This window comes from Anguilla rostrata, chromosome 8, assembly GCF_018555375.3.
Source record: "Anguilla rostrata isolate EN2019 chromosome 8, ASM1855537v3, whole genome shotgun sequence".
Lineage (NCBI taxonomy): Eukaryota > Metazoa > Chordata > Actinopteri > Anguilliformes > Anguillidae > Anguilla > Anguilla rostrata.
The window spans coordinates 31,695,879-31,710,288 of record NC_057940.1 but is presented as its reverse complement, the minus strand read 5'-3'; the positions used below and the strand labels follow the sequence as shown (position 1 = coordinate 31,710,288).

General features: G+C 45.3%; 1 protein-coding gene across 4 annotated transcripts in view; it reads right to left on the bottom strand.

The window, feature by feature from the left end:
• LOC135261416 (RNA-binding motif, single-stranded-interacting protein 3-like) overlaps positions 1 to 14,410 on the bottom strand; it is a 299,499-nt gene that overhangs the window by 153,602 nt on the left and 131,487 nt on the right. The window contains exon 1 of one of the 4 annotated variants that reach the window (XM_064347702.1): positions 6,536 to 7,675. The exons of 2 other annotated variants lie outside the window; for them this stretch is intronic. In XM_064347702.1, the coding sequence (XP_064203772.1) occupies positions 6,536 to 6,610 (75 nt within the window). In that variant the 5' untranslated portion in view covers positions 6,611 to 7,675. Of the gene's footprint in view, positions 1 to 6,535; positions 7,676 to 14,410 lie in introns of those variants that run through there. One more of the 4 variants, XM_064347700.1, reaches the window with a different exon arrangement.

Genomic DNA, 14,410 nt, shown 5'->3' with positions numbered 1-14,410 from the left:
TAATCCTAGCTTGCGCAAATGCTCAAGAGCTTAATCTGACTGGCCAAATTGCTACGGATATATCTTTATTTATTTAGCGCCTCATTACAGTTTATTTTGCTGTATCACCACAGGCAGCAGTTCAAACACTAATGACTATTTATTTAGACTCCTTCAAAATATAATAGCCCTTTTTCTCGGGACCGGCTTCCACATTATCCACAGTGCAGTGACTATTCCAGCAAGCACCCTCTTTCTGTTGTGCTGGAGCGAGGATTTTGAGTGCATATCCTCCTGAAACCGTGCAGGGAAAATGTTCATGTAATTAAATTATTATTATTATTTTCACATAAGTGTCTTTGATGACAAAAACATGTTGCAGTGAACATATTTATTTTACTTTTATTGTACGCCCTTTGTAGCGTATGTTTCAGCATAGCACAATATACAGTATGGTTGTGATTAAGACCTGAGATTCATGTCCCTTACTGGGGACAAAAATGAATTGGTGAGTTGTAGGAGGATGCTCAGAATGCATAGATCTAATATACAAGAGATGGCATAATGAATTACTTGAATTATATTACAAAACACAGTAATTGAAATGACTCAATTAGAATTATTAACCCATTTGACTTGCTGTGTTTGTACATGGATAGTTCAAAAAATGATACATAGGAAATGTCTGACCAACATGTGATGCAAACCTTCATCTTTTCAACGGCCGGACAATTGCCAATAGAGGTATTCAACCACATGTATCTTCAGCCTTTCATCAATATGGTGGAAAAACATCTCTAAAAAAACCATGGCCAAACTACAGGTTAATTGGAATAAATAACATCTGTCTTTGCCTTTGCCTAAAAATAATGTTTTTAAATGTTGACGAATGCAATGTTGCCAAAATGTTTATGAGCATTTTCTATTTGAGTGTGGCCGTCTTTATTTTTGTATTCCAGTTCTTTTCAACAGCTCATGCACTGATCTGCTTGTATTTTATTGATCCTTGGCGTTTAACTTCTTGGAATTTGGAACATGTAAACAACATTCTTGAATTAATTATTACTATATATTATAACTATACTTGGATGTAAACCATATGAAAACAACCCATTCAAAATATTTCTGAATACACACATTATCCTCCACAACCAGAATTGTTCTGTATAGATTGTCTGGAAGTCATGGCAAGCCCTTTCAGTCTTAAAAGCAGTCTGCCATTCTTTTAAGTGGCTCATCATTAAAAAATCATGAGAAATAACTCTGGTAGGGTAAGTACTGCTTGAACAGAGAACCAGGCCATTCTAACCCCACTGACCATAAAAGTCATGCTTACAGTAAACACACACACACACACACACACACACACAAACACACAGAGATATCATCATCATCATCTAACAAATATCCACATCATGCATTAAGCATCATGCTCTGTCACACAGCTTGAAATTACAATGTTGAACTTTAATCTTTAATGACCATGATATCCTTGAAAATAAGCATTGATATCCTAATATGACCGAATAAATCAAATCATCAAGTATCACTGAGACTTAAGAACCGTGTGTTGTTTTGGGTTTTGGGACTCTGTTTATGCACTGAAACAAGGCGAATCATGTGGAACAGGTATGCATTAGGTTCTGACTGAAAAATCCATTTTGTTGGAACGACAATTAAAATGAAACGCGTGGGCTTCAAAGGGAAGCTTGATTTTTCAAGTAATGAGTCACTTTACAGAAGCACTAATAGCATCCTAATGTATGAGCGCACTAATGCAAGTGCAGGTTGATGGGATAATCGGGAAGACAAGCTGCTGAGAGCATGACATGAACATGAAATCTGTGCACCTGTACAAATTTTACAGAATCAAAGAATCAAAGATTCATCCCTATTACTAACGGTTCTGGGCAAGTGCATGTGATCATTTTACTCTCAAACTCAGAGTCAGGTATATTTATGATGCAGCCATCCCGCACTGTCACATCCTTTTTTTCCCCAGCATACCAGCATATACCACAGGCATGGAATACACTCCCACAGACGAGGCTATGACCAAGAGATTTTGGATACAATGCACTATTTTTCACTCTCTCTAGATCAAAATAGGTACATTTTGCCAGATTGCAGTTCAGAGAAAGGTTAAAGAACGCGTGATGCTTGTACTTGTCTGCTTGTATTAAAGCCTTTCTTTTGATAGGCATCGTTTAATTCGTTTTTCTGGCATTTTCCACCCAAAGTGTACATTTTTGGTTGAGGAACACTCTTGGCCCAGACTGCAGTCATCTCAACACTCACCACTCAGCACGAGCAGAATAAAGAGCTTGACCCACTTCGCTATGGTCTTCCAGGATAATGATGTCATTAATTGTTCTAATTATCCAAGATACTCCCAGATCAAATGAGCTAATTAACATTTCAATTACATGTGCTGTTTCTGAGTGACTTTCTAACATACAAAGACAAAACACTGATATTCGTGATCAGCTAACAAACTTTCATTTGTTTAGAAGTAATGGTAAATCTGAATTCAGAGCTAATTCTCACATATTTGTGTATGCTGTCAGGTAAACTGAAGAAGGGATGACAAATATGCATTTACGAGTGAAGAAAAAGAGCGCAACATATGCTACATCTCCAACACTGGCTGTCAGCATTTGGCCATGCAGAAAGCATGGGTTTAATTTGCACACGGACAAGCAGACTTAGCCATTCATCAGCATTCAAAATGGGATTTAAACAGTGCCGGTGTTATTTCTGCAGTACAATAGCTCACCCCCAGTAGTGTAACCAAACCCTTTTCCTTGCTTTCATTACCCCCAAACGCACTTCTCTCTCTTCATGGCCCCCCCTCCCTGCCCCAGCACCCCCCTCCCCCCCTCCCCACTCCTCCTCTGAAGAATAACTGACAGGATTAATGGAGCCCCTTGGCTTGAGCAGATATGAGCACATTCCCTGAATGGTCTCCATTGATTTGTGTTTATATTACCCCGCTCCAAATCTATTTCATATCCTCCAGTTCTACGTGTGTTTCCAGGGCCATTCCACACATGTTCCTTCCCACCCCCGCCCCCGCCCCCATCCCCACCCCCCCACACACCCCCACCCCTCCTCTCCCGAGGACGTCTGATCTTCAAAGGGGACTCAAACTGTATGAAGGAGAACAGAAAACACGTGAACCAGCCAGGCGGTCGGAAGGAACCGTAGATGGATATCGAAGTGCAGAGGTAAGACGGTCTCGGGTAGTGGCACGGAACAAAGGAAACTGGAAGTAACAAAAAGAACGTGTTTTTTTTTTTCTTCTGTCCAGGTATTTTGACCTGGACAACAGATTGTGTTTCTGCATGTTTCACTTTAAACTACTACTTGAGGGCCAACTGAATGTTTGACCTAAACACTCTGCAAGACAGATGGCATTAGCTCGTCCACGACTAAGCAGACTTCGCCAAGACGCACCCTCACAAAAATGCGCGTAGTTACGGCTTTTTCAAGCGCAATGCTTGCATTGGAAAATGCATGCGTCTAATCCCTGATAACACTCGTCTCCAGCTGACAGAGGATTCCCCCTTGCTGTCTGTTTCAGCCAGAGGCTGATGTTTTTCTATCTGTAATTGCCAGTATATTGCCGTTTTTAGTGCCTGCATGGATTTTGTAGTTAACTGTGCAAATGAATGAATTGGTGTGCAGTGTACCAGGATGGTACTGTTACACATGGGCACTCAAATCATTTTTTGAGCTTGATATTCCATCAATGAAACAATAATAAGCTCTTATACACATTCCTTCCTCTCACCCTATTATATCAATTATTTTATGGGGGTGGCAATTGATCACTAATTACATAATCAGTCATATGATTGTGATAATCCAATGCCTACAGTGACCCCACAGGGATTCGTTCGGTAATGTCACATGCCCTACGACCAGTGCTACTCAACCCTATTCCTGGAGATCAACCTTCCGGTAGGTTTTCATTTCAACCCTAATTTGGCACACCTGATTCTACTGACTGACAGCCCAACAAGATCTCTAGCTGTTGAGTGAGGTTCACTTTTTCAGGGAGTGTGCTTTTTCTGGAGTGAAAACCTACTCCAAACAGTAGATCAGTAGATCTCCAGGAAGAGGGTTGGGCAGCCCTGCCCTAGATGAACTGGTGCCCTACGCTGGTGAGATCACATATAATATTGTTCTAATTTAATAATTTACAGAAGAAGTTGCCATGACATCCAGAAACAGATACGGCCCTTCAACATCAGGACGTGGGAAAAAGGATAGCTTTAAACATATTCCCATAATAGCGCTGTATTACGAGCTTGCTTGATGAAAACATATCATAAAACAAGTCATAAAAATGCTCTTTCAGAAATCAATGTTTTTCACTTAAAGAGCAGTGTGCTCTCTACTCAACTGTGCTAATCAATAAAAGGACCGATGCTATAGTTCCATTTCATTCTGACCGTGACTCAGTGCCCATCACAACTGTTTGGGGTTAAAAACGCAAAACTGCCAACAAATTCTACTCAGCAAAAAAGGACGCACACGTCGGAAAGCGCTGTCATTAGAATTCTGTCAACCTCGGACATAAAACATGAAATCCCCCACCCCCACCCACTCCTCCCCTTCCCCTTGGGCATATCCTTTTATCATAATATGATCCAGATGCTTCTAATTCCCAGCACACCTGTCAGATAAATATTTTCATTGTGTGCTCAGTGTGTGCGTGCTATGCTATTCAGAAGGGGAGGTGGCCATTTGGCCTCGACCATCCCCCCCCCCCCTTCCCCCCAGCCCTCACTTGTTTCCACCAGTGATTCATTTTCCCTGAAGAAATGAAGCCATTTCGGAGCTTGTCCACATTAAGACGAATAGGAAGACATCTAGCGGAGGGCCCCACGCACGCTTACAAGGCAGTAAAGGCGATTGGCTGAAACGTGATCCTCGGCGTGACCCCGCCAAAAGCTGGCCGTTTCCTTTCCCATGATCCCCCAATCAATAATCATTAGCGGGCTGTTGTGCGGCGCTGGCTGAGATCATTTGAGGAGATGAGTGTGCTTTCGCGTCATTCGTTACACAGCGCGTCCTTTTGGCCGGAGGGCGCGCACGGCGGGGGCGTGCGAATTACGCACAACCAGCACGAAATGCGCTACGCACCCGTGAAAACGCCGCGCGCGCGCTCTACAGCACTCTGACTGCGACAGGATTCAGCGCAGCTCGATAGCGCTCGATAGCGCGTGGCTTCCGCTCGGCCTGGCCTACCCGTGTCCTGAAGGGCCCAGGGTCAAAGGCCTGGCCGAGATGAGTCTGACTGCCTACACCCTGCCATAGATTACAACACTAGTGCAGGGAAGATCCTGCATGAAGCAACCCTGAAGGGGGAGGAGAGGAAGGAGAGGCGAGAGAGAGAGAGAGAGAGAGAGAGAGACAGACAGTGAGAGAATGAATGAAAAATAATTTCAAGTTGTTATTTTTATAATGGCTTTATCATTGAGTTGTAGTAATAGTGGCATTGCACTCTGCAAATGTGTTTAAAAATCATCTAGTAGTAATATTGTAATCACTGCTATTATGAAGTTGTTTGCAGATTAAATGTATTTCTTTTTCTATATATCCGTGGGTAATATTTCTGTTATTGCACTAGTTGTATGTAACACAAATAAAGTATTTTGGATTGACTTCAGAGAAGTGTGTGAGGCAGAAAGGAGGAGAAGGGGAGAGGTAGAAGACAGAGAAAGAGAGAAGCAGTGAAAGAGAAAGAGAAAGAAAAAAGAAGAGGGCGGTTGAAGAACAGCAGAGAGTTCCATGTAGCAACACAAATGCATTGAGCCATAAATCAGGATAAAGGCCAGCACCAGTCCGGTGGGAAAGCCGGTCAAGCTAACGTTACCTAAGAATCACTTGAGAGAGTAAGAGGAGAGAGCCGTGCCCGGTCTGGCCCTGTTTGATGATGCCAGCGTTTTCAGCCCGCTCCCCGCGAGGAGCAGGAGCCGGAGCCCGAGCGCGCGTTTCCCCTCCGCCGCGCGTCGGGGCTAGCGCCGCGAAAGCGGACCAAAGCAAACACCAGCCCCGCTAATGTCAGCGCTTCGTCAGCGCGCCGCGGCGTCGGCCAGCCAGAGGCAAAGTCAGAGCAGAGGAGGAGGAAACTGGGGCTTCCATTCCTCACGGCACCGCTCGCGCCCCGCCGCGGTCAACTTTCCATTTCATACATCACAGAGCGCGCACAAGCCTGCTGATACCCGCCTCACTCACAACACTATAATAACAGAAAAATAACAGAGGACAATAAATCAAAGGCTATTTATTGGGATCCTTCTCTGGTTATACTATGAAATGAGCCCATGACAGTTTCCCTGTAATACAATTAGCGGCACCAGAGAGGAATTCTCACAGACCGCTCAAAGCGAAGGGGCACGCAAACACGAGGACTCGAACCTGTGCACGCTACCTGGACCGCCCATCCATCATCTGCTGCACCTGTCAGTAGGAAAACGGCACGCGGGGGTGAGGGGAACGGGGGGGTGGGGAACGGGGGGGTAAGTTTACAGGTGTAAGCGCATACCTTGGTCTGCAGATAATGAGGGTAGTAGTAGGTGTACTGGGGGTACATTGGTTGCTGTTCCAATCGTTTTCCCATGTAGCTGGAATCGGTATAGCTGTGGCAGGAAACTCGCTGGCAGGGCGTCTGTGCTGCGGGCTCTCCTGGCTCTCAGGAGCGGGCAGACCCCGTCTCGGAGACGGAGGGAGACAAAGAGGAAGTGGCTGTCGGACAGCAGGCCCCCGCGGGAGTCCCTGGATAACGGCGTCTCCTGGAGTTTGACAGTCCCGCGACCTCTGATCACTTCCCAATACTCCCCTCTGAGGCAGATGACCCCCCTCCTCCTCTCTCTCTCTCTCTCTTTGGAAGCTCTGAGAGGAGCGGGTGAGGATGAGGATGGTGACAGTGACAATGATGAAAAGGAGGCGGCGGCGGCGGCTGTGGCGATCCCGGATTCCCCGGTACGGGAGAGGAGAGGACGGAGGGAGAGGGAGGGAAAGGAGGAGGAGGAGGAGGAGGAGGAGGGGGGGAGGGCGAATGGCAGTGTTCACTTCTCCGAAAAAGCCGGCTCTCGCTCGTTTCCCCGCTCTCCTGCTTCAGTTGCTTTCCCTCTCTCTCGCTCTCTCCCGGGCTTGCTCGCCCGCGGTCTGTCCCCTGCCGAGCTTCGCCCGAGCCCCGCTGTCACCGGCGGTTACCCCCGCTGGCGCTCTGACAGACGCTCTGACAGACGCGCTCCGAGAGCCGCACGCCGATCACCTCAGCAATCCAAACTCCGCCGCACAACTTGCAGCAGAACGGCCAAAGAGAGAGAACGAGCAAAACCCTGACTGCAACTGATATTTAAAAAAAGAAGAAAAAAAGAAGCACAATGCAAACTCCAATCAGGGAGCGGTTAATAAAAGCAGCAGAGAAACACAAAGAAAAATTCCTGGTGTCTAAAAATAAATGTGCACCACAAGGGTCTTCCTCTCCTTCCCACTGTGTGTGTGCATGTGCGCGTGTGTGTGTGTGTGCGTCCCCTATTTCTTCTCGCCTGCTTCTTCTCACTCCTCCCAGCCGCCTCTCTTGGCCTGCCCGTTGCCGCCTCCTCCACGCTGTGACACGGTGGACGGGGCTGGTCTTGTGCGGAGCTCAAGCTGCCTCCCTCCCAGCTGATGGGCGGGACTGGACGGATCTCTCTCTCCCTCTCTCTCTCTCCTGCACATGCTCTGGCTCTCTCTCTCTCTCTCTCTCCTCCCACAGAGCCAGGCACAGAACAGAGAGCTGCAGTATTTTCAGGCAGGCGGAGTGGAGGGAGGGGCCAAGCGCACAAGGAGTCGTTTCCCTCTGCCGGCGGCTCGTGGATCTGCCGCTCTCGTCGCCCCTCCTCCAACAGTCTCTCTCTTTTTCATCCTTTCTTTCCCACTCCCTTGTCAGCTATTTCTATCACTCTCGCCCACCTCACTCTTTTTTAGAGGCAGCTCTCACTCTTTCTCTCATTTCAGACAAATTCAGAAGAGTTTTAATACGTACAGTATGAGACACATGTTGTTTAAAATAATATATTACTGACTTTTATTAGAACACTAGTACCCTTACTATTTATAATAAACTATTAAGTAGATGGGCATGTACATCAACAAATGCAATTTATTTGAAATACCATTTATTTGGTTTCGGCTAAGTTGAAGCTATCCATTAGCATCTGGTTAACATATATTTCTTTTGGTGACATCAGTGTTAGATTAACCATTCAAACTTAATCCTTATGTCTGCCTGTTCTGCTCTCCAGATTTCACTATACAGATTCCAGTAAAGGGGGTCATTAATATACACATAATTAATAATCACTACAATGCAGATTCTGAAGAGTTGTGTGTTCATTTATACACCCAGAAACAAACTGGCTATGTGCACCAGACAAAGAGACCGGATGAGACTAAAATATGAAAAAACATTCACTCAAACCTTCAAAAATGATTAAAGATGACACGGAGATACGTCGTTCCTCGTTGTTTAACCTTCTCAAAAATTCCGTAACTTTAATGGGAGAAAAATGGCTGACAGTCCACACAGCTTCCAATGCAATATTTCCCCATAATGAATTACAAAAGCCACCTGCTGCGACTCAGAAATAAAGCAGATCTCACAACATCAAACATCATGCCTGTCAGTGAGAGATTTATCAGCGTAATTGCAAAACAACAGAAGGTCTGTCAGACAAACGCGGCTGACTGGAGATCCCAGCTGTCCATATAAAGCAGGACTCTAGTCACCAGGGCTGGCCGGAATGACGCGGTGGAATCAGCATTACGGTGAGGAGAGGCCAGCGTGTGTGTGGCCGCTGCCACTCACGCAACTCCACACCGCCACTATTAAAGACAGAGACATGGTGAACAGACTGGTGGTACTGTGAGAAAGGTCAGAGGTTAGCAGTGTTGAGCATCCTACTGGATACTATCAAGCCTGATTTCTCAACAGCGCTCGTGTGGAACAGCAGCGGACCAGTCGAAGGCACTGCCACCTTAAACAATACCCGTTTCTAGTGGCTGTCATATAACACACAGCTTTCATTTCATTTCATGTTCATTTTTCATTTTCGTCACTCCTGTAGATTTTGTGGGACCTACAGAGAGTAGATGGCTACATGGCATTTCACTGGGTGTTTCGTGTAAATAATACACGCTTCGCACCTACACAACCAAACAAGCTGCCTGTCGCATTGTGGTCCTCTATTCAGACGTATCGATTCCAAATTCAAATGTATTCAAATTTCACATTTGTCTTTATTCAGTAAACACAGCAACAAAAGGCTTCCAGAACAGACGGAATCGATACCAGTGTATCAGGCCCACATAGGGAGCACGGAGACAAACAGCTGAAAAGGTGCTTCTTTTACAAGGCATGTGGAAGAAAATATCATTATCAGACAGATGCTTTTATCGCAGAACCAGAGATGAGGCAGCTATCGATTGTGGATTAGCAGATTAACAGCACCATGAGGAGAATTGAGAGAAAGACAGACAGACAGTGAGAGGGGGGGGAGAGAGAGTGGGGGGGGGGAAGAGAGAGAGAGCCTGCGTACTGGCACATAAGACCTTGGGCAATGTCTTCTATTTCTGGCTAATTCCCTTCCCAGTCATTCATTACACTGACAATATACCTGTGCAATCGCAGTACACTCTAGTTAAACAATGACCACGTAAATTCAAGCCAGAAATGTGCTAAAGCTACAGTAAACAAGCACACTGGTAACACTTTCATACTTATAATTAAACACAAAAGTCTAAGCTGTTCATATACCTTATGTAATCTACTGAGAGAGAAAAAATCCTGTAGAATTCAATAAAATGAAATCAGGTAGGAAAATCTTGAAATTAATTTTATTCACCTTATCTTGTACACCTTCTTACAGTACACAACTTGCTGATGATGAAATATTGATTTCATATTTCAGTTCATAGTTAAGTATGGAGAGGATTGTTAGTATCTGTAATGGGACTTTGTGGCACAAAGTAGTGGCACAAATAACTCAAATGGCTTCATTTCTAGACCATTTCAAAACTCAAAATAAGTTGTCCTTTCACTGCATGTCCCTGGTTGGGAATGTCCTCGTCTAAAATGAATGTTTGTGCTGAAATAACAGGGGAGGAAGGCATTAAGAAAGATGCTTTTTAAAATGGAAATGCTCTAGCTTTACAGTACTTTCACCCATGTCACTGAAATCAAACTGTGAGCTCTTCACATTGTGCATATGCTTTACGTATATGTACTTCCATTTGCAATTTTTCTAACGCGTAACCGCTATTTTGGGAGCCCGCTAATCATTTAGCTGTGCGGTTTTTGAGTACTCACAGCAAATCCAAAGGTAAAGCTGAGATTGTAACAGGAATGTGGTTCCATTACTAGTATTTTTAGTCAAAATAAAGTTTGTGTACACAGTAGGCTAACGTTTTGTGGAATTAACTGAGTTTGCTACCACAGCCAATCAGACAGTGGGAAATTACTTCCCTCCAGGAAACGGTTTTTTTAAATAGTTATATTTACCTGTCTGAAAATACCACTGTATGCTTGAGAGCAAAAATTTTGATTTTGCATGAGGAGGGTGACCTCTGGGTTCAACGTATCTACGGATCTCTGGGTTCATTAAAAAACAAGCACACACACACCATAAATGAAGGAAGGTTTAAAGTTCACCACAGCTAAAGTTGCACAGCTGTCGCACAATAGTAGGACTGCAGCTACATAAAGCAGGTGAACTGCCATATACAAAAGGCTGTGCCGTAGCCCATTCCGTTACAGGGCCTAAAATAAAAATGTACAAACCCCATGCCTGTTTGGGACCCTCAAACAGCAGGTGGGTTCACGCAGTGCGCTGCATGTCTCACTCTCTCCAGGGGGACCCAGAAAGCTGCTTCCATGCATCTATCGCTATCATGCCATCTATGTCAAAGTCATATTTCAGTGGGTTTGAAAATATATGTATGCACATTTCATTATAGTCAAAGGGTTTTACACATTGGCTCCAACTGCCACCATGCAATTTTTCCCTCGAGTGCATTCACTCATCTTGATCAGATTTCTGTTATTTCACAATTAGGTTGCTGTTAAGTTATATATTTGTATTATGATAATTTACCTTACAATTCCATCAAGAACCTTGTATAAATACTAATGGACTACTACTACTGCAAGTACAGTCTGCAATTTTAAGCAAATTACACAATTTTTTAATAAATCCAACAATTTGTTTTCAGTACTTATTTTGCATGCAACCACTATCCAGCATTTTTTTTAGTTTTATAGCATGCTATAAAGCTACTAGCTTAATTAGCCTACATTTTCCTGTACCATGTGTGTCGTTTTAACTATTTCCAAAATCAAGTACAATTGTAGACCTGCCTGTATTGGCATAAAAGTAAAACTGTTGGACCAGTGTCATATCTGGACAAACGCAAATTGACCATACCACAAAAAGTGACGTGACCATACCACAAAATCTTCAGTGCACAACCTTACATACATCATGATTGGGCATGCTTAATGTAAGCAAAGTTTGCAACAGCAGCAGGTCGGCCTCATTTCATGTCAAGCGAGTGTACCTGTCTGTCAGACAGAAGCGGCAGGGAAAAGGGATGAAAAACTTTTAACTCGATCTACCAGCATGGCCTCTGCTATCGACATATTGGATACCCCTGGTGTATACAGTATAATCCATTAAAAACACTTATCATAATCCATTTAAAAATATGATGAGCACTTTCATCTATTGATAACTCGTGGAAAAGGAAAAATGACTGAATCACGCCTATGTGTTTCTTTCAGCTACAACGTATGTGTGTTTGCATGTATGTACTGTATGAGTATGCATGTCACTCTCATACATTTATATGCATCATAACTATCAGTTACTCATAACAAGCACAGAATAAGATATATTTCAATAAAAACACATTTTCAGGGGGCCTCTAGTGGAGCAGCCCGTAGAGCGATATCCCAAATCTCAATGCGAGCCCTGACGTCGGCGGTTCGAATCTGAGCGCCGACCTTTGTCGCACGTCTCTCCCTCTCTCTCCTCCTGATTCTTCCTGTCTCTCTACACTGTTCTATCAAATAAAGCCCAAAAATATATATATAAAAAAAGTTATTCACACATACAAAACACAGTCTATAGTTCATTAATTAAAACTTGCTAAATCTAGGCTTGCCAATAAAAGGACTGATACCAAAATGAGGCCAAGTTACAACAAACAATACTGTTGTATTATCTTACCTCACACAAATGAAACAAGCTATATTCTAAAGCAATGCTACCCAACCGTTCCTCATTTATTTCTTGTAACTTGGCCCTGCGTTTTTTCATCTTACAGTACCATCACTGCGTTATTGAGACCCCGCTCAATCCGCTGCGCTCCCTGTCTGGAGGGCGGAGACGAGGACCCGCCGCCGCTTTCCTCCCAGACGCACGAGGTGCGCCCTCGCTGACGCCTGCCGCTTTGGAAACGCTTACCTTTCGGGCTCCGTGGTAAACGGGAGGCCGCCGTCGCTGCGAGACGCCTCCGTGATTGACGCCCGCGCAGACCCCGCCCCCTCCGACCCCGGACGCGTCCTCGCTGGCTCCGGCGCGACGGACGGGCTCAGCGAGCATATGGGAGCGCAGCTCGAAATGTGATCCGCGTGAAGGGCCCACTTAAAAAAGAAAAAGAAAAAAGCTGCTTGCGTTCCTGCCGATGGGTCCCCCGAGACGCCGGAGGCATGATTAAAGCTGCCTGGTGCACCGCCAGACAAACCAGACACATCTGAAATATCCCACTGAAATGTGTCTCACAGCACAAACACGTTCTGAAGAACGCTGTCGGCCAATCTGCAATAAGGCCACATCATTAAGAGACTGCAAAGGGACAATAAAAACATACGTTTCGCTCCCCTCATTTACAGACACCATCAATATAAATTACATGAATTTATAGTAGCACTTAATTAGGCCAACCAAAACATTTATTAAAAAATAAAATAATAATAAATAAAAAATAAATAAATAATAATAATAATAATACATTTAGGAGGAAAAAGCTCATTCATGCTTTTAAAAGTCTTTTCAGGGGCTTGCCAGCAGTGTCGTGATCCAGTATGGAGACAGACAGTAGCTTCTCAAGGTCTGGTCGCTCATTCAGGCACTGATTCTGCTCACCGGGGGGAACGGGCCGAACAAACAGGTTCATTTCAGCGCCGTTCCCCGCAGGCTGCAGCCCCGCGGAGAAGGAGAGCGCTCCGAGCCAAGGCCTCGGACCGCTCGATTACCTCCCCGATGCCAGCCCGCTCGCGCCCCACATCAGCCCGCGTCAGTAAAACTGAAACGGCCAGCTCCTTTGCCTCGGACTCTTAAAAACGGCCCTCTTTTGCCATCCCCCGCCGTTTCTGAGGAACGCTCCTCCTGGAGCAGACCGCGTTAAACGTCTTAGGTATTTACAGACTCCAACTTCACCCAGTAAATTATGAAGGGCGCTGTCTGGGAAAACGCTATGGCGAAAGTGAAATTTTCCAGCTGTGCAATATTCAGCGTCAGTGTGCAGCGCATTAAAAATACATAATAAATGAAAAGAATAACAAGAATGCTGCAATAAAAAAAATAGGCCTTGTGCGTTGTGACTAATACGGTAGCAGGAATGGCAATTAAGTCATGATTACAACGACTACCAAGAATTCCCAGAGCAGGTTATGCTTATTATCTACTGTATTCATTTGATCAATTTGCTACGTTCGTAATATCTCAAGTGGCCCACGGTGTCTTGTAATGGACACTCAAATTGGAGTGTTGTTTTATTGTGCTCTATCCCATCTATCCCCGATGAATCAATGATGTGGTGCTTGTCCATCGCTCTGGCCCTAAGCGCTGTCTGGCATTGAGGCATTAGCATTGCACGGGGCTGTTTTCCCCGGCCCCTCCCCCCCCTCGCCGATCTCCGCTGGTTTTAATAGGGGTGGCCGTGACGACGGGCCCCCGCCCGCCCGTGAGAACGGCCTTCTGGAGAAGGACCCCGCGATCAGGTTCCCCGCTCGCCTCGCGGGGCGGCGGCTCGCCCTTCCTGGAACTGAGCGAGCGCTCCGAGTTCTGGGAGGAGCGGAGGCGCGCCGGCGGGGAGAGGGGGAGAGAGAGAGAGAGAGAGAGAGAGGGAGAGGGAGAGAGAACGCAGCAGGCCCCGGTTCCTGGAAGAGGGGGAGGCACCGCTGACAGCAGAGCGAGAGCCGGCAGTGAAGGATCAGCGCAGATGCATGGTCCCATGTGTGAGGCTCATTTTTACACGTCTTATTCCCTCAGCAAACTCACTGCGGGGGCTGTAACGCTGCACTTACAGCAGATCACCAGGCCTTTCCACTTTCATACTCCTTATTGCATTTCATTATGAAATCATCTGACTA